Below are 27,934 nucleotides of genomic sequence, written 5' to 3' on the forward strand. Positions count from 1 at the left end.
CAAAAACATTTTTTTTATTACAATGTGATGTGTAATGCACATGTAGCACCCATGCACCCATAGTGCTGAAATTGCACTAATTCTTTCAGACATGTAATGCTGATATAAACACATATTTATGTCACACACATTTATATTAAAAGGTTTTTGTGCATTTGTTTAGCTGGACTACACAGCTCACTTGAGATTATATTGGGCTGAATGTGGTCTGTTAATTAAAGGTAGTTTGACACCCCCGCTTTAAAATATTACAACTATATTGAAGTTTGGTCCATAGTAAACTGAGAAATGCTATTGACATCCAATTGTAAGATATTATACATGAACTTTTTCTGTAATTGTGAATATTTACAGTGGTGCATTGCTGCTTTTGCTTCTGAAAAAGATCAGACTACTTCTTCCACTACTGTAAAAAGTACTGACTACAAATTTAGGGGTTGCAATAATGTAATTCAGTTGTAGCTCTTACTTTATCACTGTTGGAGGTCTGGTGAGTCAAAAAGGCAAAGTCTATTCACTGTCCCAAGAGATGGTTTTCTTTATGGCACGTTGTGCTCAGTGCTTAAGCAAAGGGAGTCACATGTCAAGTGCATACAAAGAGCACAGCAGCTCAGCACAACGAGCTCTCTTTTGTTCATTTTGTAAGTTCACTTACAGTTAAAACCCCCTTTTTAAAACAAAACAATGGCAACCTGATGTTTCAGGATGCTTTTGGTTTAAAGCTTTGCTACTTCAGGGCCTATATAGGTGCCAGTTTTCCATAAAATTAAGAGAAGCTCAACACCATTAAAAAGACATATGAAAAAAAGAAAAAGACTCCAAGCCCCTTTTGTATATCATCAGCCTAAGAAACATATTACACAAGGTCTTCTTTATATTCATAGCTCAGCCAAGGAACCATTGTAAATCAATTAGTACTAAAAACATTCATTCATAAAATCATGTGGGAACATTAATAGTAGAATGCAGAAATCTTAAAAAAACATTTTATTGTATGTTAGAACATAAACTGATACAGAGAAATGACAAAAGTACTCTACAGCAAGTGAAAAAACAAGCAAACACACACACAAAGGAGGTAGTAATGGCACTTAGTGTTGACAAGACTCGAACTGTTTCTCCCCTGTGTGTTAAAAGTGATGGAAAATCAGATGAAACTTTAAAAAGGCATCGCACAGGTGGAGAACAAATTAAAAAAAACCCAACTTCCTTTCATTTTAGGTTTTGTTGGTATTCCTCACATGCAGTGGTTATTGAATGCTTTACATTTCATAAAAGAAGCAGTACACCTGGGATGATTGGATGCTTTAGATATAGAGTTAGAACAGCATTCCCCCCACTTAACACTACACGTTTTAAACCTGAATCACCTGTGTCAAAGCAACAAAGCTCCGACTTATCCTCAAGCATGCGCTTTTTGTGTTCAAATCTCCAGTTAAATGTTGCAGTGTGTGTTGTTAAAAATGTTAACATGTTCGGAACCAGGAATGTTATAACAACGCAGGCATGATTGGGATCAGATGTCACCATAGCAGCTGTAAGTCAATGGCATCTCACAGGAAGTGTCTGGGCTTGCTGTCCGATGACATCTGCTCGACAGTCGCCTCTATCGCCGGCCCTCTCTTTAAATCTTATATTTCATCTTCCCGGTGTCGCTGATCACGCAAATGTGCTAAAAGAAGCACCAAAGCACAGGTCTTTATTGTGTTACTGGATTCCCAATACAGTCGTCAAAAAAAAAAGAAAGAAAGAAAGAAGCCAGACACTGACTTACACTGAGATCTCTAAAATACTCATTGTAGTCTAAAGCATATCCAACCACAAAACGATTGGGTATCTCAAAGCCGACATCTGAAAGCACAAAACGACAAAGGCAAATATTTCCAATAGTTTGGGACTCGGCAAATGCAACAATTTTTTTAACTGTGAATGACTCACTGAGCCATAAAAGGGTTGGTCAGGTACGTACAGTCAGGAACACATGCTGAGCTATGCGGCACTCTCTTCACCAGCAATCTGAGGGAAACAAAAGCAGACATTATTTACAACAGCCGACTCAAACCGTCTCAGGAGACAGCGTCACTTCAAAAAAACCTGCGGTACCTGAGATCTGCATCACAATGTTAGTCTTTGCCTCTCTGTGTGTCTGTGTGTGTGTCTCAACTGAAAGGGGAAAACAGTGATTCGCAAAGCAGGAAATTGAGCTGGTTTTGTTTGGCGGCTTTACCCTGCTACTTTGATCATTTTGGGCCCGAAGGCTTCGACGTGCTTCAGGAGAGTCTTCATCGTCTTTCCGGTGCCTACAATGCCCTGTGAGGGTGGGGGTGGAAGATGTAGAAACTGGACTGAGAAAGTAATAACATGGCAGTGAGGAAAAAAAAAGAACAAAAACTCAATTCTTCTTTCTCTGGACTAGAAGTGATACAGAAACTAAGTGCAGTCAGTGTCACACTGTACTCAAATTACGCAACTGTTTACAAGCATTCACTAGGAATTACTTGAATTCACTGAAAAGAGGAATTTAAACACAAACATGTGATATTCAATCAAAAAAAAAAAAAAAACGTCATCTGACCTCTTGCTCTACGATGTAGGCAAACGCTGAGGCGAACCAAAGCCACAACAGTACGCTCGATCATGTCAGTGTGCCGCTGGTCAGTACGCACTACAAATATGTGAAATGTGTGACTGTCCTCACACATTTTTCATCTGTCACTGAATATGAGCCAGAACAGACTAACAGCCTTAGCCTAATTATAATACTGCAGGAATTTAAGATTTTAAAACCTATTTTACTTATTTTTAAATGCACTTTGCTTGTTTCCTTCTCTCATTTCATTTAAATTAAATGACCCATATTTAAATTCCTTACACAAAATAACTATTATGATGTAGTATGATCTGTTTTCTGTCAAGTCAGCTCAAGAGCCTCTCACTACCACAGTGAATGCTTTATAAATACTTTATTATCACAGTCCTGGTAAAAGTGGGGTTTCTATACAGAGGTCAGTCACTACATTGGCTGCACTTGCCAATAATGCCAAATCCTGTGCTCAAAACGTTGGTATTACTTTTGACAGGTGTTTGAGTTTTGAATCTCATGTCTCTAAGCTCATCCAGTCATCTAAGAAATATCGCTAAAATCCTTTGCTGTGAGCCCTGAACTACACACTTGCTTCCCTTCACTGGCTCCCAGTGAAATTCAGACCACACTGCAGATTTTTATCAATCACAAAGCCCTGCATGGCCTGCTGAGGTGTTATATCACCTGATCTCTGATCACCTGATCCGGGTCTTTTAACTGCTCCTATCTCCTATTCTCCTATCTCTCTCGTATCTAGTGAAACATTTTGTAACCTTGTGTGTTTCAGTGCGTTAGTATTAAAGTCATTACTATCTATCAGTGCTTGTATTTTACCCCTTGTAAATACCATGGAGTGATGACTGCCATTTTACAATACTGATAGCAAAAAGGGTTTTTTACTGACCAACCCACTACACAAGTCAAAACTAAGACAAGGTTGTCTTTTTAAAAATGCAATTGCATAACAAGTACACAGCAGTATCTATGTCTTATAAATATGGAAAATTCTGCCTGTGGAAATCCTGTCGGCTGAGTCATCGACCTCCTTAGAGCCTTTCCTGATTTTGACTTTTTATTTCCTTTTAACTCTGTTACTTCCTGTACAATGTGACGCACCTGATGTAATGTATTGGTTTTTATGAGACGCTAAGTCTTTCCATCTTGCTTTATCCCGATGACGTTGACACACAATAAAGATTTTAATATTACTTAAAGCTGAAGCGGCCACAGATTGCGAGTTCCCTGTCACACACAGTTGTGCACTGACTAAAGGGAGCTGTTTCAAAATGTTTACTCCTACAATCTTTTTACAGTAAGTATCATGAATGCCCACGATGATGACTGCAGGCCTACATTTCCTTTTTATTTTTTTGCAGTGCACCTATTCCAGTATGTAGGGCAAGGCAAGATTTTCAATGATGTTAGTTAAAACACACACACACACACACACACACACACACACACACACACACACACACACACACACACACACACACACACACACACACAAAAATATGGGTCAGGCAATTAAAAAGTGTCCTCATGTTGAATTCAGGACCTTCAAGAAGAAGATAAAAATTTTAAATGAGTTTTCCTGACCTGGAAAACATCATCATCAACAACAACAACAACAACAACAAGGAACACAATAAGGTCCATTTGGTGAACACGGGGAAAAGCAGAGTAGCAAAAACATGGCTGACTCACCTCCACAACCAGAACATTCTTATGGAGCGAGCATGTCGAGGAGAAAAGAGAGGGCAGGAACAAACAATTACTCTTGATTGAAAACTGATAATCTGCTCCACACTTACTCCAAGACTAAAACTCACACGTTTAAAAAAAAGACAAAAGCCATTTAGAGGTGATTTAAGAAGCAATTAATTATAAACAGAGAAATACACTTTGTTGTGTTCTAAAGTGCAAAACAAAACCAACTGACAAATAATGTTTCAGGAAATGATCAGGCTGCAGCTGAAATAAAAGCAGAAGTACTGAAATATGGCCAATATCAGCTAAACCAACCACATTTTTTCATACACTACATCCGCGAGACTCTTTGCATTTATGATATCAGTGATTCAGCTAAACGAATGATCCTAATCCAGATTGGAAAGCTATGTTCCTGCAGCGCTGCCCTGAATGTCGCACAGAAATAGCTGAAATTCTGCGAATGTCTGTCTAATAAACTGAAGACGACTGGGCAGTGTCTTTATTAAGAGCCGCTATCTGGGCTTCGCTTCAACTTAGCTAGGACACGATGAAAAGTGAAACTCTCTAACTGCCGGAGTTTACTCCACTTTTTTAAACAAAGGGTTCATCCGAGGGTGCAGTCGTGCTTTGTTTAGGAATCATTATTCATCCAGATTTATTTAGAGCGCACTAAACCCTGGAGAAATGCAAAAGCAATGAGCTATACAAGATATGTAAAGCTCACTGTCTGAAAACTACATTTCAGGGAGGTCAAAAAGCAAATGAACAGTAATGTGTACACTGTTAAACAATTAGGTAACCTCTTCCTGGAAAGCATCACCTCATTCTGTTAGGACCTGGGACAAAAATTAGCAGCACGTCACAGTGAGCTCAGGGATTTCACAAGCACACTAAAGATTCTGTGAGGAAAGCAGTGAGTCAAGCCTACTACCTCATATCCTATTCAAGTTTTAGGCACCTGGCTACTGTGTGCATGTACTGCTGAGGTATGCGTATGACTGTGAATGTTCATATCAGCTGACTTTAATTATCTAAAAATACCACTGCTGACTTGTAACTCCCATAGTAACGGTTAATGATTCATCCCTCTGTATGCTTACATAGATATGTGCACGTGTGTGTGTGTGAGTGGGAGTTAAAGCTGCTTACTTGGCAAAAAGGTTGTACACAGATTCTTTTATAAGAAATATATGGGTATGAACAGCAGAGCTCACATAATTGTGAGATGGTTCAAATCTCTGGTGAAAATTGGAATTTAGGCCGGTTTTATTTATTTATTTTTTTCTAATAAACCAGATTTAGTAAACAGAAATGTGGTTTGAATGCTCTGTTATGCCAAACACATTTACTTAATGCTAAGAGGAGTGCTGTGTGCTCTCTATAGGCTCATCTTGTCTGTCTTTTTCTTTTCTTTCTTTCTTTCTTTCTTTCTTTCTTTAATTGTGTAATTTAGGCCACTTTCCCTGCTGAATAGTCTTTGAACCTTTTAGGACTTTCCAGATTGAATATAAGCACACAAATATTTTCTCATTAGTTTTTATTTCAATTTTTTGTTTTGAATTCTGCTTATTTTCAGTTAGTTTCTTGTTTCAGTTTAGTTTTTATTGTATAAAATGTTTACTTTTACTTTAGTCTGAATTAGTTTCAGTGTTAGTTTCCATCTTTGTATTCACCATTGTATGGTGGGCACATGTCCAAGGCAAGATTTGGGCAAATCAGCAGAGGTATTACAATAAAAACACAAAACCATTTGAAAGCAGTTGACTCACTGTCTCATGGACATATAAAGACATCCATCAACGCCTCATCAGGCATGTTGTAACTACATTTTTACCAACCTAAAACTAAGGGTATTTCCTCTATACTTTTAATTTTATTTCAGTTAGTTTTCAAAGTTCACAATATTGTTTCAGATAGTTTTAATATTTTTTAATTTGTTGCTTTTATTTTTGTTTTAGTTGACTAAAATGTTTTAGTTTGGTTTAATTTCACTTTAATAATACCTCTAGTGGTCACTCAGCACTATGAATGATCTGCTGCCGTCACAGAACCCCATCATGCTGTAATCAGTGCTGATTATTCTTTCTAAATCAAACTAGTTACATGTCATGTAATCAGGGCCTTTAATGTTAGATTGAGTCCTTCCTAACCTGCTGTAAACAAACAAATAAAATGTTTTCTTTGTCATTTTTTTCCGAGACACAAAAAATACAATTATGTATATATGTATTTTACAAGAAAACAGGATGAAAGCATCTAAAAGTTTTGCTTTTCTTATTTCCAATCCTGGAAATGATTTTACAACTCTTTATAATAAGGTGACTGTCATCACCACAAGTCTGCACTGTTTCACTGAGACCCTTTGTTAGGTGGCATGCACTATCAAAGGCTGGCAACAGCCTGCACACACACTCGAGTTCTGTGAGCTACCATCTCTAATTACAGGATAACACGACGAGCCGTAGAAGAGGGACTGTGTTAAGTAAATCTGTCATCCCCTTGATCTACCGAGGTACGCGCTCAGTATGGCCTCCAATTTACACCATACATTTTGCTTCACTTGAGATAAAATGGAATAAACCTTTTGTCATAGATGGCATGTGATCAGCGCTAGGTGTGTCAGAAACTGCCATCTTTGATCTCATTCACTGAAGTGAGGCAAACAGCACATTAGAGGGAAGGGTGCCCTCTTGAGGCTGCTGTCTATCAACAATCACCATCTCCATGCTACCTATTTTTACAAAAGCAGGGCCCATCATAAGGCTCAGACGTCTCAATGATAATGAAAATCTTACCTTTCCAGCTAATAAAGACAAGTCCTCTCCTCCGAGGATGTGAAGATCCTCTGTTGACTCGTCATTCTGTGGACATAAAATACAGGAGAAATATTTTCAATTATCCATTCATCTATCTATAAGAGATATGATCTCTCAAGAATGCACTGAGTCTATCCTGGAGCTTCATCTCATTTGGACATGGCTGAAAAAACACCTCACCCAGGAGGCATTAGGGGTGGGGGGAAAAATCGATACTGTGTAGTATCGTGATATTTTGTTTGCTAATAATGTATTGATACAGGGACAGCAGAAATCGATATTTTGTTACAAAAAAGGTTTTTGTGCTCTGACTTCAGAGCATGTTGATCCTTTTTCTGAGCAAGAATCCTGACATTCCTTCACTGTCCAAATGTGTTTAACTTTTTTTTGGCAGCAATAAACATGACAGTTTACTTATTTTAATTTAAGACATGTTTTATTTTAATTAAGTTTAAAACTTTTTTATTTAATGTAAAATTATATTTTGTTTTAATTTACTTTCAAATTCTTCAGTTGCTGAAGGGGCTGCATAGTTTTCACAAATTGCATAGTTCAGAATAGCTATAATTGTACCAGATGGTTGCATTCAGTTAAGTTGGACTAGACTGTAATACAAACCGTTCAGTTTGTCAACAATAAAACTGACTGAAATGAGAGAAAGACTGAGTGTGAGACTTTGATATTAGATAAAATGAATATTGATAAAGTTAACCTTTATGTACAGAATCTGAATTTCGCAGATATTTTAAAAAATCGCAATAATATCGTATCGTGCATTAAGTATTGTGATAATATTGTATCGTGGGATGTATGGTGATTCCCACCTCTAGGAGGCATGCAAGTCCAATGCCCGAACCAGCTCAACTTGTTTAATGAGGTATATCTGTTCAATTCCTCATTAACTCAGATATAATCAACTAATCACATGACAGCAACTCAAAGCTTTTATGTATGTAGACATGGTTAAAATGACCAGCTGAAGTTCAAATCGAGTTTCAGAATAAGGATAAAAGAGGAATTAAGTGACTCTGAGCATAGCTTGGCTGTGACTGTGCCAGACCGGTCTGAGTATTTCAGAAACTGCTGATCTACTTGGATTTTCCCACAGAACCATCTCTAGGGTTCATAGAGAATTGTCCAAAAAAGAGAAAATATTCAGTAAGTGCCAGTTCTCTGCGTGAAGATGCATTGTTGATGCCAGAGGTCAGAGGAGAGACTTCATTGATCTGATAGAAAGGCAACAGTAACTCAGATATATCTGTATGCACATCACACTGAACCCTGGAGCAGATTGGCTGTCACAGCAGAAGACCACACCGGGTGCCACCTTCGTCATCTAAGAACAGGGAATAATTCTCCACAGAGAAGTTTAACCCTGTGTAGCTTGAAGGTGTACCCAATAAAGTGGCCAGTGAGGGTATCTCACCAGCAGTACTTCACAGCTAAAAAAAATTGTCAGCAATCACATCAAATCATAACAGCACTTTCAAGGCAAAGTTAGAGGAAGACACCAATGTTCTAATGCATGAAAAATAATACACATCTTGTGACTAACTCTAAACTCACAGGTGATACTTTTGAGCGTGAAAATGCTTTCCACTTCTCACACAAATGCCACTCAAGATAAACTGTCAGCTTTCTTTGCTGGAGTGGGCAACAGCTCACCAAGTAACTCTTGAGACGAATGAAGTGTACCGTCATGGGGATTGTGCGGTTGGAGTTGTGGCTAAGGTCCTTGATCCTGTCCACCAGGTCGGCACAAAACTGGTAACCTCCTTTCAGCACGCACAGGACCACAATGGCGTGGTTCCCCAGGTCATCCATGATGTTTCTAGCGAGACGTTCTGTTCTGTGTACAATGAAGAAAAGGTGAATTACCTCTAAAAGACCTCTTTTCTCGTCAGTTAAGACAGTTTTGAAATCCCTGTCGGTCCACAACCATATGTGATGTTTAAATTTGTTTAGCTTTGTGTTATTATTTCACCATATTGAATAATTCTGGTTAAATATGCAAAGACAGGTAAACTGATTGATTAACCGTTTACTACATTTAAATAAATGTTTTAAATATTTTATAAGAAAGAAAAACAGATGGCTCACATGTGATTTAAACTGACTACTGGCAAAGCACTTTTTGACACTAATTGAGCACCTAAAACGCTTATTCAGCCAGTCGCACGCACATTCCTACTGCACTTTTTATTCTATGCCTAAGCAACTTGTTTAAACATCTGACCACAACTATACATAGTAGTACATGCCCATGCTTCAGTACTGTTTGCTGTTTGACATGAAATGATAATCATAAGGTGTTCTACGTGCGTAAATTCTAAAAATGGTTGATTTGAGCCCATTGCTAGCTGGTTGCCAGAGAACCTCTTTTGTAGATATAAATTACAACTACTGTTATTACATAAAACTGACATAGTTCTGTTAGTGCACGGGTATTAAGAACAGATCATTTTAGACCTTTGTTAGACGATTGCTGGGAAACATCATGATGTCATGATATCGGTAATAGATTAAAAACTTCAGGTGCATAAAATGTACCCGTGTGCCAAGTTTGGTTATTCGGCTCCTGATCGTGTAACGGCAGGTAGCAGAAACATAAACAAACCCACATACAGAGCTTTTGTGTTTTACAGTAAGATAAAAAGCTTTGTGTCACGTGACAAAAACACTAATTATTTAATTAAAAATTCATTTTCTGATTTCTTTTATAGACATACAGAAGTTAATGAGTACTATTTAAAACAAAGTATGATTGAACTCCTGCTGGCTTTTCTCTTTTTACCAAAAAAGTATGAATACACGCGGGGAGTTACTGTGGGATTTGAGCTTTCATTGGGGAGCTGTGGTTTTTTATTTGTTTTGTTTGTTTCTTTGGGGAATTTCTAAGCTTTACCAGGATTCATTTCAATAACAGCATGCCAAAACCTCCGTCAAGTTCATATCGCATAATCTGTGCATGATATCCCCTGGATTTCCCCAGAAACTGTACAAAGGCTTTTATGCAGCCCCCGTGCAAAAGCATATGGGAACATTACTTCCTTGATGCACGATTTTATCAAAGAACAAAGAAAGCGACTTCCCAGTTGTAGCCATGTACCTGTCCATAATCACGCCATGCGGGATGATGACACAGTCTAAATCTCCGGAGTAGTGTGCTGGATAGCTGAAGAGATCTAAACTGTAGCCTGGCCAGTCATCTTTAATCTGCAGGGGGGGAGATAAACGCAAACATCATGTTTCTGCTGTACTACAAGGAGAAAAACAGCGGGTACGAGTTTTATCTTGTTTGCACCAGAAGCGCATGTGACTTTAAGCAATCTGCAAGGCGCGCAAAGTTGTCTGCCTGCGCAAATTGTGCATCCATACACGAGCGACGCTTTTCTTCGACACTTGTCCCTTCCCCGTCAGCCCCCTAATTTAATTACCACAATCCCCTCGCTTCTTCCTTCGGACTGGACGGCAAATTCTGCCATGTTGTTTTTCCACCGCCACAAAAGGAGCTTTTGTCTCAGGAAAGTTGATAGAGGGAGTTGGCACCAACAGGAGAGAGGAGGAGCATCGGGGTGAAGGAATGTTAGGAAACCGAACACTTTGCATTTCTCGCTGTCAAACAGCAACCATCCAGCAGGGGCGCTCTAACATTACATTTACATGTAGTGCTGCTTTTCATGGGGCCCCACCTTTCTGTGTGTACCTGTTCAAGGGCTAGTAATGAAGTGATCACTTTTTGGCACAAAACCGGGCAGTGTTGGAGAGAATACCCAAAACTAACAGTATACTACAGCATACAATCATGAGGAAAATCATGCAACAAAAAATATATATATTTATTAAATGTTTTTATTATTCAGAACGGGCAGTGCCGTGGAGATCGTTTCATGAAATCTGCCTTTTTCTAACCATGCATCATTTTTACAAAGTTACAAGTCTTTCAGCTGAAAACTTCTTCTGTAAAAAGGAGAGCAGCTCTGAAATGCAATCATCAGTATTCACCGGAAGGCTTGATATTTGTTGATTTTGAATTGCCATGTTTTTCACATATGCATATCATTCTGCTGTCACTGTTTTTCCATGAGAGGAAAATACACAGAGACTGAATCTGAGTGGTTTTCTGAGAGAAAAGAGTGAAAGAGATGGATCAGCTGCAAAGAAAACAGAAGAGGCGTCATCACTCTGGGGATATAACGAAAGTTTTTAGTGTTGTGCAAGAGTAACTGGGGGAAAAACCCAAAACTGAAATGCTGATTACTGATAGGGTAGGGTTTTACTTCAGTCAAAACATTCCCACTGGGAAATACTGAAAGCAATCTTTCCTGTTCCATATCACAGTGTGGAGGATGTGAAAGTTTTGACAAAATGTGTTAAAGTCGCCATCTAGTGGAAGAAGACAAACACTTCTGGCTCTTCTGTACACAGCTTTTCTTCTGATCAATCATTTTGTCTTCATGTAACTGAATCTTTAAACAGCCTGGATACATGACCCCTCTTAAACATTCATTAAAACGTTGCCTTGTGCCATTATAAAAATAAGAGATGAGTAACAGACTGTAATACAGAAAAATTCAGGGGCCACACCCTGTCTCCTGTGCATGATATAATCTGTGGGTTACAGTGTGTGAATAAGTGAATTTAAGATGAAGCATCCAGGCAATGTGTGAGTGGTAGTTTCACTGCATATTCAAGCAGTATGGGCTCTGCTGAGAAGAGGGAGACACAAGGTGTCTGAGCCACTCATCCATGCCCCTTCCACAGCAGCTGCAATTTAAACAGTGCTTCACTGACAGCTGGAAAACAGATGTCAACAGCAGCATTATATTTCAGTTGGCCTGTGCAGTGTCACCACCTCGGCGGTGTGAGAATTACGCTGCATGACAAAAAAAATCCCTCAAAAATTAAGTAAAACTCAGTCTGCGTGAGTTATCTCACTTGATGTTATTGTTTCAGATGACAAAGCTGCAGGCTTGACACTGGAATAATCTCGCTCATGAGCATCTACTGCAGCACTGCAGAGGCCAGGAGATGAGAAGTCTTGTCAGATTGTTTTTGAGGCCCTCTCTGCTGGTGAGCACAACCCGGCTCCTTCGCTGCCCTCGGGGTGCAGGGGAGCAGTTTGGCTTTGGCACTTCACACTCGCTCAGCAGTCAAGGCCTCTGACCGTCCGCAGACTATACCACCAACTGCTCCCACATACCCTCGGCCCTGTTGTTTGGCCAATTATGAATATTCACTTGCTATGAATGTAATTCTGTCAGACATGCAACTGTCCATTCAGATATTGTCAGCGGTGTTGTTTGTATTTGAAGAATCTGATCATTTTCTCATTTTCTATCAGATTTTGAGCCAAATCACGGACTTCAAGTGATTTTGCTTGAGCAATGTCCTGCATTGTTATCCTACTAAGACACATCATGAGCCACACTAAGAACTGAATTTTAAGCTTACAGAAAAACTCAATAGACCATAAAAATTTATGTAAGGTGTAAGGTGAGACTTCTTTGTTTGAATTTTGGGTTGATGAGGGGAATCCAATCAGAAAAAAATTGGGTTTTAAGGAGGAGGAAGGTAACTGGCAAGTGTAGATGAACAGAGGAGTCGCACCAAGCTGTGAATCATACAAAGCTACTTTGGTCCAAGAATAAATATATTGAGCTGGAAGAAACCAAAATAGGTCTCCCATGTAATGTTTGTGCTATATGTGTAAGGTCGGGGGGGGTCCTATTTCACTGCAGGGCAACCTGCATGTGACGAATAAAGCTTTGATTGATTGATTGATTTAAAGGCCTCCTTCCTCAGCAGGACACAAAGAGCTTGGAGCTTGGTGAGTATGACAGAGTAAGAGATTTTTTTTTTTTGTCTTGGTCTTTGGATTTGTCATGACATGACGTGAATCACATTGATTAATGCAATAACCTATTGTGCAACAATCTAAACCCCTGGGTCCTGACATTCATGTGAATACTATGCAGACATACTAAGCACAACCCACACAGCAGCAACAACCGCCATCAGCAGCAGCCTCCCCCAGCACGACAATTTGTCATCATGAAAAACTGCTCGAGCAACATGACAAGGAGCTCAAGGTGTTGACCGGGCTCCCACGATATCAACAAACATGACAAAAAATTATATTAACAAGACCAAATCTACTTCAGTCTGTAACAACTGCTGAAAAATACTACCAATTAAGAAAGAGCCTGTCAGTGTCAGCCAGTGAGAGGTGCTGATGAGTATATACAGAAGCTTTTGTGGCTCACAGTCAATACACTCTAAGTTTCTGGATGGCACAGTGGTGTAGCACCACTAGTCACAACAAGAAGATCCACAACTGGGACCTCTCTGTTTGGAGGTGCTCCAGCTTCCTCCCTCAGTCCAAACACATACCTGTCAGGTTAACTGGTGATTCTAAATTGGACTTGCTTGTGAGGTAGATAAAGTGCTTTAAGTGTACAGAATAAATTGCTCTATGAGTGTATGGCTAAGGTACAACCTGAAGTTAAAAATGCTACATAAACACATGTGTGTTACATCCTCAGTACACACAAAACCCTCTGTTCACTGTAAATGCTTGGATTTGGTTCAGTGTGCTTTTATCTGAGTGCATGTGTCCAAATATGTTGAATATGTTTGGACAAGAGCCATCATGAATGGTAGGAAGATGTGGAGCCATTAAGGGAGTGGGGGCTCACTAACCTTGGCTGACTTTCAGTTATCACAGCAGTGATTACCATCGCGCCATTGACGCCTCCGTGTGAGCAAAAACGTAGAGTCGTTGCTGTCTCGTAAAGCCACAATAATAAAAAATGCTGGATGTATGATCGCTCTGCATTACATATCATTTTAATGTGTTGAAAACCCTTTTCCAACAAAGCAAGTCAAGCACAGTGGTGCACATTAACACATGTTGAAAACCCATGAGCTAATTCACAAGAATAGGAAAACAAAAAAAAAAAAAAAAAAAAAAAATAGGAGCCTACATTAAGCACACCATAAAAAAAATACAAATACAAACAAATAGGCCACACAACATAAAAAGTGTCTATAAACAAGGTTAGACTGCTCAGAAAACACATTATTTGACAGAATGACTCGTCCCTTCTTTAAGTACTTCATCGTTAACGCTTCCTTGTAAAACTTTGATACTGAGAAGAATCAGCCTGATAGGTATGGAGGCAAGCATGACTTTAAACATCTATATTTGTTTTGGTGTCAGTTCTAGAGTTACTAAAGCACTTCCAGCAGAATAATGCACTGATTTATATGCAAATGAACATCCTAACAAGGACACAATTCAACAAAAAATGCGTAACACGTCAAAAACTGTCCTCAGCTGAGCCGCAGTTCATCCACCTGCTCCTTCCGTCGTGACGGTGATCATTGGCTTCATGCTACGAGCATCTGTGGGCCTGCGCCGCAGCTTCAGGAGCAAAGATCCACTGTGCGAGCATGTAAAACTCTATTAGCATAATGACTTCCCCGTTTAAGTGGATTGCAACAAACTGAGTTACATGCGTCTTTGACAAACTTTTGTCTGCGATGAAAGCAATATTTCTTTTCATCTTTCTCTCGGAAAGGATCGGGATTAGTAACAAAGTAACCAAACACGGTGAGTAAACTGAGCAGTTTTGTTTTGGCATGATCAGAATCTGCTGCGATAAAGAAGAACTCAGAAAAACACAATTCTTACTTTTCCTATTAAATCTGTCATTCGTGTATCTGCAGAACCAAAACCAACATTGTGTAAAATCGTCTAGGTTAATGATTCTTAATGAATAATGTCAAGCTTGTCTGATTTGATGACAGGTATTTATTTATTGTTTTACAGATAACATACTTCACAGGGTTACCTTAGAGGTAAAAATCTCCTGACAGAACTTGGTTTTGACTCGTCGGAGACAGCGAGGGGAAGATGAACATACTTTTTGTCAAGCACACATTGTAAACAACTGAGCAATATTTAAGTCTAAATGGCGTACCATAGAATAGGTGAGAGACAACAAAATGTAAGTAAGAAGATGTGCCTCTTGCTCGCAAAGACAAAAGTTTCATTTTTACAAAACAAATAATGGTCACTGACATTTTTCTACTTGTTTTTTTTTTTTTAAGTGGCTGAGAGGTAGAATGAAGTATTTTCAGTTAAAACCAATGATTTTATTTCTTTGCTTTATCTTATCGTCATAATGAGCGAAAACATTACGAGTGAATAAGGAACCCCAGCCCTCTGATTATAATGTGAAATCTGTACAAACATCTCCATTGATTGCAATATCGTTTAATTTTTTGAAATATTTTTTATTGTGAAACTTTTTGTTTGTATCCCAAAAGTCCATCGTTATAAGCAGAGGAAATATTATTGAATTTTTCTGGTTAGGATTTCGTGGTACCTCGCCGTACGGTGGGGCAGTGAATTCCGTTTTTTCTTCTTCTTTTTTTTAATACTGCGAATAGCAACGTCAGTTCATGTTTTTTACATTTTTTGTTTGTTTTTCGTGGATGGAGTGTAGAGATGGATATATTCAGTTGGAAGTATCTGAATGAACGCTTCCGGGTCCTTCTGTGGGCGATGTCACTGACGAAGGAGTCGGAGCATCTTGCCAGCCACCGTTTGTCTGTAAAGACACAAGAAGACAAAGTTAGCGTGAATATGAATGTGATATGAAATATCATCATTCTTTATATTAAGGATGGGCTGCTAAATTGTGTCAAAAATCTCAAACACGATTAGCTTGGTTATTGTTCAGGGTTGTTATTTAACTGACTTTGGAGTCATCATGCATTTACAGAGCTCTTTTCTTCTTTAGTTTTCTCCAAACCAAATCACTAAAATTAAAACAAATAAACACAAACTACAGTTAATATGAAATAAAATAAAAAGAGTGGTTCTAGATTTATAAGAAAAGAGTAAATAGAAGGAAAAAAAACATGTTTTTTACCCCAAAATAAAATATTCTTAGTAAAAACTCTCCTCCTCCTGTTTGTGTTGTGAACAAGAGTTAGGTGAGGAGTTTACCTCACAGGTTCATGCAAACCATGAGGCTGGAGCCTGGAGGTGTTTAACTCGGCTGGTTCTGATCAGATATAATAAAAACAATCTGCACGTTGGCATATTGCTACTCACTAACACATTATGTCCTGTTTTCTTTAAAATCAAAATATGCCAGGGATGACGCTGGTCACAACTTCTACACTTCGGTTTTGTGCAGAGTAAATTAATACGTTATAATGCGTTAATTAATCTGCAGACTCCTGTCAGAGCGAGGCTGGAATATTTTCTTTATGTTGAGCCAAATGACCACACAGGAGAGTGGTATTAATCTGCCCATTGGACTCTTAAACAGGGAGACAATAAGACGATTTATAGAGCTTTTTGCTGTAAAAATGAAACTTCATCATATGCTTTCATTACAAGGGACTACCGGTGCACTACACCCTAGTTTTATAAAGTACCCATACGCCATACAGCTACACTGTAACTGATTATACTCTAATATCTACAGGAAGATACTATAATAGGTGTGTGCATATGTGTTAGTATGCTGGGTCACTACTGTAATTCACTGAGGTAAGGTTGCTTGGAAAAACTAATGAATAGTGAAGATTTCTTTGAAAATTACAGTTTTACTTTAAAATATACACAAACCTTTTTACAGTGTGCTGTACAGACTCACCCGTCCCCCCCAGATATGTTCAAATAGAGCCAAATATTGAGCCCAACAAAAGCACTCTTTGCCTTCTATATGACATCTATGTAATATAAACCACACTACTTAATATTTACATCTTTAGTGTATTGATTGAAGATAATAAATGTGGAACTACACCTGCCAATAAAAAGGAGTACGCTATAGGTAACGCCTTCGAAAAATATTCACAGCAGAAGGTTTTGCTTAGCAGGTTTTGTTGTTAAATATATATGAAGAATACCAGGTAAACCCTAAACGTAAAAACAAATATAAAAGACTTCCTCAAAAGCAGTGATGTTGCTCCTAAAACCTCTAAATGAAAGCACTAAAAACTGTCAAACGATGCTTTCAGAAAAAGAAATAAATTATCATGCCACTTCTTTCACTTGGACCTCCACATGGTCGACATAATGTGAGATAAACAGCAAAGATAAAACAGCGAATACGCAGACCTTTCATATATCTCAGAATATACCCCTGAGATGGATGATAAAAGAATAAATTATCACAATAAAAAAAAAGCTCTTTAAAATGGAAGCCTTCTCAAATCATCATAAAAGGTTGGCTAAAGACCATTAATTGCAATTTCAACGCTATTAGTGAGTGCTGGGAATGTGCTTTGGCAGCCTCTTATTTCCAAACCCTGTTATTTTGTGTAAAGACCGTCTGTCATCTTATTCAGAAGCAAGAAGAGGGAAAAAAGAAAGAATGAGGAGGGGAAAAAAATGCATTTCCAGTCTCAGAGAAAGTCGACACCCACTAGCAATTTGAGGGGCTGTAATTGCTGTTCAAGAATAAAGAAGGAGAGGTGAACCACGAGAGTTCAGTCAGTAAATCTTAGAAAGAATATAAAAAAAAATATCATTTGGGCTAAATAGATGCACGACTTCATTCATAAGCTTCAATAAAACACTGCAATTTTTGTTAGTAAAACTGTAAAAGAGCCTCATATTGTTAAGAATTTCCGAAATAGTTATTTCTATTCTTTTCTAAAGCTTTCAAAGTAAGTGTTTCTACTCAGGCTGGATCTGCGATCTATTTCACAACAAACAGCACAATTAGTTTTAATTATTTTTAATATATCGATTACTGCAATTTGAATTTTGCAGGGTGGCTCATTTGAGTTTTGGTGGGGTGGGGCTTGCCTTGACAATAAAAGCACTTAAAAACCAAATGCGTCGTTGAGCATCCAGTTCCAATTTATTAATGAAGCCATTTATGGTAGCTGCAGTTTAACCACTCATTTATGTATGACAATTACACTGCAGTCATGATACGCTACGTTTCTCTGAATTACTAATTCGTTTGATATTTGATGTTTAAAAAAATCCTCAAAGACTAATGAAGATAAAAGAAAAAAGCATTTAGAGCAGAACAAAGTTTTTTATAATCCTCTACTACCTCCACATATAAAAAGCGTTTTTTTATGAACAAAAAGCAAAATTAATAAGAAAAAGAAAGAAGCCAAATTAGCTGCGCGACTGAGGTCAGAGATTCATAATTTGGTGTGTTGTTATTAGTCTAAATTACAAATGTAAAATGAGCCTGTTGCATGCTGCAGCGCGCTGGACGCGTCCTCGTTCTTATTTTAGCACGAGGGGTGTTGCAGGCTTGGCTGTCAGTGCTGCTATTCCTGTGGATGAATGATCTGGCCAATGTGCTTGGACTGTTAGCCCAAAGCCTCGCTCTTTCTGTCCCTGTGACTGTCGTATTGATTCTGTTCAGCCCCGCTCGGCCTGTCGCTGTGGATCTACATGCTAACACACTGCCTCGAGTGCTGCCTGTCCCGCCCTGCCCGGCCCAGCAAGGAGACCGAGACAACTGGCTGAGGCTTTGACAGGCTGCTTAACGAGTTATTTTAAGGATTAGCAGCAACTCTGAACTTCTTTTTTTTCCAAGCCAGTCTTGGAGGGGGAAATAAATATGAGTCGTCCTACAGTGGCAATGACAGAGCAGCGTCTGGTGCGACGATGACACCTGTGTCCTTGTTTCTGTCGACTGCAGGTGCCTCGCTAACGCTAATATCCTCCGACAGGCTAGGAGCATGTCCAGCTACTCAGCCTGGTAGCTGCCTCGTTGCCTGCCACCATAGGGCACGACTGGGGCAGAAGACAGAGGGGGGTTGGGGGCAAATGGCTGGACAACAGCCCAACCCCGGCAAAGTCTGCTAAGTGGCATTTTAGTGTGCATACAGATTTAGGCGATATCACCAACATTGTGCAGCTGGGGAATCACTGCAAAGTAAAAGAGCAAAGAAGCACTGAGAAGGACAGAATGAGATTGTTTACAGGTCTTACGTTGATGCCCTGTGGACTGTACATCTGGCTGGCTGCGAGGCTGTCACTGTATCCTCCGGTCTGGCTGATAACATGGCGAAGGGTATCCACCTGGAACAGCGGGGACACAGACAAAAGGACCAGTAAGACAAAAGCTCTGGATAACAAAGACAGTAATGCACAAGGAAAGGTCAGTCTGATAGTAAAAGGGTATCATAAACAGGAAAAGGTTACAAACAGCGAATCAGAATGATTTGGCCTCTATTACAAGCTCGATAACAGACGCCACAAAAGGACAAAAACACAGGAGTAAATATAGGATAGCTAATTATCAATGTATTTGTTGTTCTTGTTGTATATTCTTATGTCCAGACTTGTGTCTTTTCTTTAAACTATTTAAAGTCGAGCAAACACTCAGATGAAGTGCCACAGTATCACCTGCTGCCAATAAAACCATGGTGTGATGCAGGATTTGTTCTACTGTTAACATTTTGTCATGCTCTTTCCAGATTCCACAGTCCAATTCATATTTCTTTATATTTGTTTTCCCCAGAAACACACTTTCCATATGGATTTCACAACAAATCTGACTGCTCTACCAACTAGACAAACATATATGAATTTGTACTTTGTGCCTTTTTTATACTTGCAAATCTTTGAGATTGAGGTCATTCATTCGTGATCAGAAAAATAAACCCTTTCGGGTTCAATAATTAAGGGCAAACCCCGAAGACCTTTTTATCTACGATAAGGGCCGTCCCTTCTGCATATTCATGAACGACCTAAAGCGATTGGCGTGCTGATCAGAACAGAAGAGGAGGAATGGAGGGAGAAGGAAGTGATGCCGAAAGCACTGAAACCAAATGAGGCCTTCACTACGGGTGGTGATTCCTTAATCCGTGGTGAGAGTTGTAACACTGCGTTGGTCATGACTGTCCACTGGGGCAAGGTCAGGGAGCTACAAAGTGCACCAGTGGCTATGTGAACTCTTGTCAGAGGTGCTGATGAGTGTTGCACCGTTTCCAAAACTGTCCGCAGTCGTCTACTCAACTGTGGCTTGACAATGGTTTCTACATTAATGTAGTGCTTCAGGCTAAGTATAACCTCCGTTTCACAATGTAGGTCAAGTTATTGTGGGCATCTAAACTCCCAGACTGGTCAGCGGTTAAACCACATCACAAACGAGCTCAGGAATGTGCCAGTTTATGGCCACATGGGATGCTAAACTTGGAGAGGCGCCTACCTGGGATTGTATGTTGGCCCCAACCTGCCCCCCTTGGTACGAGTCCCCATTGAGGGACTGCACACTCATGAACAAGTCTCCGGAGTTTGACATGTTAAAAGAGCCAGCAGAACCTGAGAATACACAGAGGCAGAAGAAAAAGAAAGACGCGCAGACAGGAGGAGAAGGATCAGAAGAAAGGGGATAGTAACAGAGAAGAAGAGGGGGACAGAAAAAGGAGTTAAAATGAAATCATGCATAAGCACAAAGGCATTGAATGGGTTAGTTTGAGAGCGTGGCAGGCATTATGAAAAAGACTTTTTCTACAAAGTTGCACACAATAGACGCACTGAATCAACCAGCAAGAACAATCCGACAGGTTCTCGTCGTAAAACTGTTTAAGATCCAATTAAAACGAGCCTCATGGATCATATTACTGTTACATGTCCGTGCTGCTAGTGTTTCATTAAGGAAGTAATAATTGATCTGCAGGAAGACCCAAAGAATCGTATTCGTCCTTTAATGGACCCCAGCTCCCCAGATGTAAAGAGACCATCGCGTAACTTGATTTCAACACCCGGTCCTAATCCAATACAGTCGCAAAGTCTCTATATGACAAAAGACTCCGCTTGCCCTCTGAGCAGCTTAATGGCATACATGAGGTCAACCGGACAAGAGGCAGGAAAAATTAACGTCCACAAGACCAAGAGGTCAATAACAGAGAGAGAGAGTGAGAGAGAAAGAGAGAGCGAATGAGTGAGGGAGGAAGATAACGACGGCAGAGAAGAAAGGAAGAAAAATGGAAGAAGAACGGCAAGAAAGCCAAAGTGTATTACTGGGTTAATTAAGGAGAGCGTTCTGTTAGTCTATAAGAAACATCACCAGAGACTGAATTCTTGAGTTGTGGCTTTGGTATGAGAACGTCAATACGCTCCATCTTACGCTTCTATCTGCTCTGGTGAACAACAAATATTGATAACGCCTCTATTGATGGAACTTGTTTCACTATAGCCCAGCGGCCTTTAATCAGAGCCCGAAGCTCACCTGCTGAATTGGGAGTAGATGGGGAGTTGGCCTGGCTGCCGTGAGCGGACACGCTGGTTGCATTGACTGCAGTCCTCGCTGCATACATGTTGGCCTCTTCTTGGAACTTGCTGATGTTTTTCTTGTATCGGATCCTCTTGTTCCCGAACCAGTTTGATACCTGTCAAGACGGTAGCAAGATAAATAAAAGCAAATATAAGATGATACTCTGCACACCTAAAAAGTCTGAGTCATGCCATGTACACCAGTTAGCACAATAACCTCCTCTCTTCTTTGCATGGTATTTCATGTTGCTTGCGAATTAATTCTCATGGAACAGAGCAATATGGAAAGCCCTCCATCCACTTTCTTCTGCTTATACAGACACCCAGACCTCCCTCTCTCCAGCCACCTCCTCCACCTTATCTGGGGGAAAACTGAGGCCTTCTCAGCACTACAGAAATATAACAGCAGTATTCCAGTAGCACTCTTCTTGTTTTGATGAGGACTTCATGGACCAGATTTAACTTTTTCCTGCAGTTGAACTGCAAATGACTGTTACCACCTAACCTAGAACCCATTTCATGTATTTCTACAGAAAAATAATCTGCTATTGAAGATAAGTCAGAAAAATAATCTTGTATTGGTGCAAAAAACCCCAAAACAAAACAAAAAAATTGGCAGATGCATGACACTGCAAAGCTGCTGAGTCCAAAGTTGAAGCAATCACAAGAAATTCACTAACGACTCTTATATGCAGATTCTCTGACATTTACTGTCATAGAAATGATACCAATTCATGCTGCATAGTTACACTGACTGGCTGACTGGCTCTCCAATAAAACAGCCCAAGGCAGAAGTGGCTCTGCACTTCAAGCAGGTAAATGATCAACTTTCCATATTCAGCTTTTGCCACGCTCTACATGTTTGAATTTGGTTGCTATTCCCTGTGAGTTTTTTAGCCCTATTCAAATTAGATTTTTGGGTGGTCGTCTTTATTACTAGTATTTATTTAAGAAGTGATGGAAAATTATAGCCAGCGTACCAACTGAGTAAAAAAACAAAACAAAAAACAATGAAACAACCCAAAAAGAAAAATGAGGATCCATGATAAAGCAAAAATGTTACAGTACAAAAAGAAAATGCATGCAAAAAAGAAGCTTTTATAGTTAAAGTCTTTGTAACTATCCAGTCTTTCCATGAAAAAACTGTGAATCATTTTTTCATCAACTGACTGTCAAATGCTCCTGGAAAGGTATTGGTAGCTTTGGAAACTACTGACAACTTGCTAAGAAAACCAACTGTTTTTAATGTGAGTGTTTCTAATGGTAACCCCAGGCTGACAGTGCTCCCGACCGCTGAAGCACAGAGCCCTGCTGATTTAGAATAATTGAATTGTTTTTGAGCAACACACTTACCACAGAGCCTAATTTTCTCAATTTGCCTAGGATCTTACCTGTGACACTGTGATGCCACATTTTTTGGCCAGTTCTTCTTTGGCCTCCTCGCTGGGATAGGGGTTACTGAGATGGGAGTAAAAATACTCGTTTAGGATCTCTGTCGCCTGTTTGTTGAAGTTCCTCCTTTTTCGCCTGATCAGAAAAAACACAGAAGAGAAAAATGACTCCTCCCTTGCACCATCAATAATCAATAACTGTAATAACAAAATCAAATGGAGTGATAACAAAAAAGCAGCTTAGAGTCAAATAGAAATATAAGTACATATGAATAAGATTTAGTTGGGGGCGCACAGACACACACCTGGCATCAAGAAAGCGTGAGCGCAGAATCATAACAGCTTCACAGGTGCTCTGCTTCAGCTGCATCTGAATGGAGCTGAACTTGCGGTGGATGATGCTGACCATGCGCTCGATCTCTTTGGGCGAGATGGGTCGTGTTCGAGACTGCTCCCTCAGCAGGTTCATCACATGGGTGGTGAACTCATTGCACGCCTGGATGCACAGACAGGCAGGATTCATAAAAAGAATAACTATCGCAGAGGCTCGACAGCTTCAGACAGAACAAAAGGATGAAATTGGATTCTGGTGAGCCTGCACCTTCACTGGTAAGCCTTGGCACGAGCAGTGCTGACAGTGTAACAGCAGTAGTGTTAGAGGTAATAAGAATAGTCTGAATTAAAGCGGCAGACACGCAGCGATGTTTCAAGCCAAACAAATGTGGCAGCGGAGTCATACAGCGGAGGCAGCGAGCACTTGCAGTGCTCTGAATATTAAAAAGACTTCTCTTCAATAGCAGAGAGAATGTGACAAGTGAAGAGAAATCTAAAATGACAGCAGGCTTTCAGTCCCGTTCATGTTCAAGAGGTTTAAACTGTCTCCCTCTCTTTTCACTCCATCTTTCCGTCTACCTCGTTCTCTCTCTGTCTGAATCAGTCACTGGATATGACTGCATTCAGAGTCAAGGTGTCTGTTGCTTGTCAACACCAGGGTTACGTCAGTCAAAGTGATGCACTGAGCAGCCGTTCTGCTTGCACACACACACGCTAGACACTACTCACTCATACCACGTGAGGTGTACATAGCGTGGTGACACAAAAATGCTCAGGTGTATATTGGCTTTGACAGTTAGCGATGACTAGCCTTCCTCGGAGAAGATGACAAACCCAGAACGCTTTGACTTCCACGGGAATGACAAGATGTTACAGTCTTTGGAAAAGAGCTGGTGTGTGACTGATATAATGGCTGTTTGCCTGCTGAAGATAGCATCTCCGAAAGGCTCGGCTTGCCTGTCCCACGAGTGCTGATTTCAAGAACATTATACTCTTAGACTGACAAAATTACTTAAACATCCTCAGGAAAATATCTCGTCTGTCCTTTACCAACTTATTCCTATTTAGGCTGGCAGCGTGGAGCCTCTCCCAGCATGCAAAGGGCAAGAAGATCTGGTCTGGACGGGACGTTAGAAAGCTAAAATGAAAAGCCAGATCCTCAACATTACAAAAACAGTGAGGTCATACTGACAGAACGGCAAGATCTTCCATCCACATTGATTTTTGGAACTGCTGAAATTTATGCCAACAATTCTCACAAAATACAGATTCTGTATCCATCAACATGAAAGTGCAACGTTTTGCCTTTTTTCAAACACTTAACACCAAAGAATAGAAAAATCACATTTTTGCTGACAAAAGGTTTTCTCTAATAAAATAATGAATTTACACACAGGATTCCTTGTTACATATATCCATATACACAATCCAAGAAAAAAGGGAGTTTCGTACCATTGACTGGCTCATGGGCACATCAATACGGGAGATCATCCTTTTAAAGGGGGGTTAAATTTATGTGTCTTTCGTTGAGCAAAGGGCTCAGATTTCAGGAAAAAAGCCTCACTTACATACAGCTTATGTATGCACTCGCATTATACTAAAACAGCAACATAAATAACTTGTGCACACAGAGGACCTGAGCTAAATCCGTGATCCATGATAGCTGAGGAAGTGTTGAATGTGTTTTGAAGCAACGTGTAATAAAGAATGAGCTTGCTTTACCCCCACCTGCTCGTACTTCTCCAGCTCTGTGTGGTAAATTTGCCGGATCTGAGACAGCTTGGCCCGATAGTCAGAGTGCTCTGCTGAGTTGTCGGCGCCAATGCCGCCGGTGGCTGCCGCTGCGGCGGCCGCAGCTGCCGACCCGCCGCCTTTCTCCGGTCCGGCCACGCCCTCCGCCAGCAGCATGTTGTCCAGTCTCATCAGCTGGGGGTCTGGAGGCTCCTCCTCCTGGGCACCTCGAATACTGAGCACTGTGGAGGACAGAAGAAGAGGTCACGAGAGCAATGATGTAATACGGGCCGATCTGCATGGGTGTTCAAAATGACTGTGGGTATAAAAATTTTACAGCGCCTGAGAAAGGAGTCTTAAGTATTCTTCCATTTTACTGAGTAGACACCCTGAAATACAGGCGTCATTAAAAGAGTTCAAGTCCACGCCATAAAAACCTGCAGCCTTACACAGGCTGGCAGCTGAGCGAGAGCATAAAACTATCATTTCATTATTTTTGACTATCATTTCATGCAAAAAAAGAAAAAAAGAAAAACGACACAGACTCCTACCAGAGTTCATGTTTCATGTCTCTAGCTGAGGTTCAGTTTCTAGCTGAGGGCTTTATTATCCTGTTAATGTCTAAACAGAAAAACAAAACAATTATGAGTCCTGCCAGAGTTTGAGTTAAATAAAATAGTCCCAGTGCCATATTTACACACAGAAATGAAAAATGATGAGTACATTAAAGAAATATAGTAACATTAATCATAATTAAGAGTTCAAAATGCATCACTTAACAAAGAAAATATTCTTTCAGTAGGAATAAATCTAACATTTGTTTCAAGCTGTATCCATATCTCTCCCTTCTGTACACGGCCTAATAACAGCACGCCTCGGACGCTGGTGCCACAGCCACTGTTTAGATAGGACAGCGTCTGAAGCTAAACTGAAGCTTCTCATACCTACAGGCGCTCAGCTCTCGGCTGACACTCATCTCCCATGGTGTGGAGAGTGAAGTGTAAACACAGCAAAGACAGGCCTGCTGAGGTGGACAAGCACAAATGACATACCACACCACAACACGCACAAGTGCAGGCTCAGCTCGCACGAAAACTCTCCGCCGGTGGCTCTTCTAACACTATTTTAACTGTGCACAAGTGGTTCACCCTCACTTTCAAACAGAGAACGAGGTTTTTTTTTACTGCCCTGCCTCTTTCTGCCACCAGAAGGCTCCCTCGGTAAAGAAGCAGAGCGTCCTGCTTTTCAGCGAGCAGCTGAAAACAGCCGACCAGGTGCAGCCCCTCCGTTCCATCCCCTGTCTTCAAGGACAAAGACAAAGCTGCCACGACATTTGTCATGCACACTTTAATCCACACATCAATCAAAATGCTTAAAGAGGACGGTCTTACATTACATACTGTACGTCCCTTCCGTGATGGCTGTAGGCAGTGAGGGGATGTGACAGGCTGTGTGACAGAGAAAGCCATATTGTAGCTAAACAGTCTCAGGTCACAGCGACGGCTCCTTTGTAATGAGGATGTAAGGCTGAGACGCCCTGTGACCTTTCCGGGGAGCAGGGGGTCCAGATGGATTCCAGGAGCCGCGTGGGGAGCTTGTCTACCACAGTCCACCTCTTTTCAACTGCCCCCCCCGTCACCACCCCGACCACCACATCCACCCCCTCCACCTTTTTTTCCCCTTCCCTCCCTTTTTCTCCTCCAGCAATAACATCATCCATTCCCATCAGCTCCAACACGTGAGCAAGCGCAGCTCAGGAGGCAAATGTCAATGGCTATCAGACGGCTGGAAAAGGTCAGGAGTTCAGATGGGGGGGAGTGGGCGCATGTGCGCGAGTGTGTGTGTGTGGGCGCATGTGCACATGTGCTGGTAGATGAATATGTGGATATTTTTCATGTGAATCACACCAGCGGGAAATTATAACACTCGCCAATTTGATTCTGACAAAATAGTGGCACATCCCTACCAGAGGGGGAATCTAATGAGCCTAAGAGTGATTTATTCATTCCCTCCAAGTCCCCGAGTGCACAACTAAAAGCATGAAATGGATTAAATAAATACAATTAATAAGGAAAATCAAACAATTCACTGTGCTGTGGCATAATTACCCCAACCACAGCCATCAGCTTTATTTATTTCTGTTCAGTAATAGCAATGAAATCGATTAGACCTCAATGCCAGTCAAAGCGCTCGTCGTGAACTCTGCGACCACGGACTATACATTAACGTAATCACCTGACAAAGGCGAGTGCCCTCTATTAAAATAAGTCACCCGCTCCCAACAGTTGCACAACAACAACAACAATGGCAGCAAAAAAGAGAAGAAAAACTCTTTAACACACACTTTTGACTTTCTCTGGTGGCGACAAAGGAGCGGAGACCGCCCCACTCTGCGATTCTCTTATTCCACGGACAGTCACAGATTAGTATCTATAAAAGGAAGATGGCCATCATCTCATCTTGATCATTACCGACAGACTTAATTGAACAATGAGAGGACGCAATTCCCCTCTCTGTCGCTTCCTCCTTCCCTCCCTCCCTCCATCCTTCCTCCTGTCGTCTCTCCTTCCCTTTGTTTGCACGTTCTTGTGTCAATTCTTTCCCGAGATTTGGGCCACCAACCCCACAACCACCAAAAAAAAGGGCAAAAATAAATGTGCATCGCAAACTATTCTCGAGCCACTTCCTATATGATGAATGGACTTCTAAGAATAAGCCTTTGTTTTGCTTATTGACAGGATTAATTTATGCCGTTTTACTTCCTTAAGAGCTGGCTCATGCCCATCGCCGCACTGCCTGCTGTTTGCAGACAACAGGAGTGTAAATAAACATGACGATTAAGCCACCCACTCATACAGGGAGACTCAAGGTACAAGGAACGCACACACACACAAACACACATGCAAACACACTGGATGAACAAATGTAAGCACTCTTAATAATGAGGAAGCACATAGTAAAAAAAAATACACAGCTACGCACATTGCCGGACTACCCTGAGCACCCAGCCTGGCGCCCTGCAAGCTTTTTTAAATGAAAACATGTTTAATTAATGACGTCAAAGTATTCTGTCACAATTAGGAAGATT

General features: G+C 40.5%; 2 protein-coding genes across 10 annotated transcripts in view; both read right to left on the reverse strand.

The window, feature by feature from the left end:
• Positions 1–977: 977 nt before the first annotated feature.
• Positions 978–10,696, reverse strand: prtfdc1b (phosphoribosyl transferase domain containing 1b). 4 transcript variants are annotated; one of them, XM_085390450.1, is made up of 9 exons: positions 10,551–10,696; positions 10,223–10,329; positions 8,809–8,962; positions 7,093–7,158; positions 4,292–4,309; positions 2,228–2,310; positions 1,970–2,016; positions 1,775–1,851; positions 978–1,672 (listed from the first exon to the last, which is right to left on the reverse strand). In XM_085390450.1, the coding sequence occupies exons 1-9, from the start codon at positions 10,596–10,598 to the stop codon at positions 1,625–1,627; spliced, it is 648 nt and encodes a 215-aa protein (XP_085246576.1). In that variant the 5' UTR covers positions 10,599–10,696; the 3' UTR covers positions 978–1,624. The 4 variants fall into 4 exon arrangements, with proteins under 4 accessions (XP_085246576.1, XP_085246577.1, XP_085246574.1 ...); XM_085390448.1 differs by having other exon boundaries at positions 979–1,672; positions 8,779–8,962; XM_085390451.1 differs by lacking the exon at positions 4,292–4,309.
• Positions 10,697–13,950: 3,254 nt separating this feature from the next.
• The window catches only part of pbx1a (pre-B-cell leukemia homeobox 1a), a 51,697-nt gene continuing 37,713 nt past the window's right edge, over positions 13,951–27,934 (reverse strand). For 2 of the 6 annotated variants that reach the window (XM_085390441.1, XM_085390442.1), the window contains 7 exons: positions 24,838–25,088; positions 23,088–23,278; positions 22,783–22,918; positions 21,348–21,507; positions 20,325–20,437; positions 19,103–19,192; positions 13,953–15,731 (listed from right to left, as the gene is read on the reverse strand). In XM_085390441.1, coding sequence (XP_085246567.1) covers positions 15,639–15,731; positions 19,103–19,192; positions 20,325–20,437; positions 21,348–21,507; positions 22,783–22,918; positions 23,088–23,278; positions 24,838–25,088 — 1,034 coding nt within the window. In that variant the 3' untranslated portion in view covers positions 13,953–15,638. Of the gene's footprint in view, positions 15,732–19,102; positions 19,193–20,324; positions 20,438–21,347; positions 21,508–22,782; positions 22,919–23,087; positions 23,279–24,837; positions 25,089–25,397; positions 25,744–27,934 lie in introns of those variants that run through there. The other 4 variants (XM_085390446.1, XM_085390444.1, XM_085390445.1 and 1 more) reach the window with 4 other exon arrangements.

Source organism: Rhamphochromis longiceps, linkage group LG18 (genome assembly GCF_057381845.1).
Source record: "Rhamphochromis longiceps isolate RC_006_pf linkage group LG18, R_longiceps_female_GT1.1, whole genome shotgun sequence".
NCBI lineage: Eukaryota > Metazoa > Chordata > Actinopteri > Cichliformes > Cichlidae > Rhamphochromis > Rhamphochromis longiceps.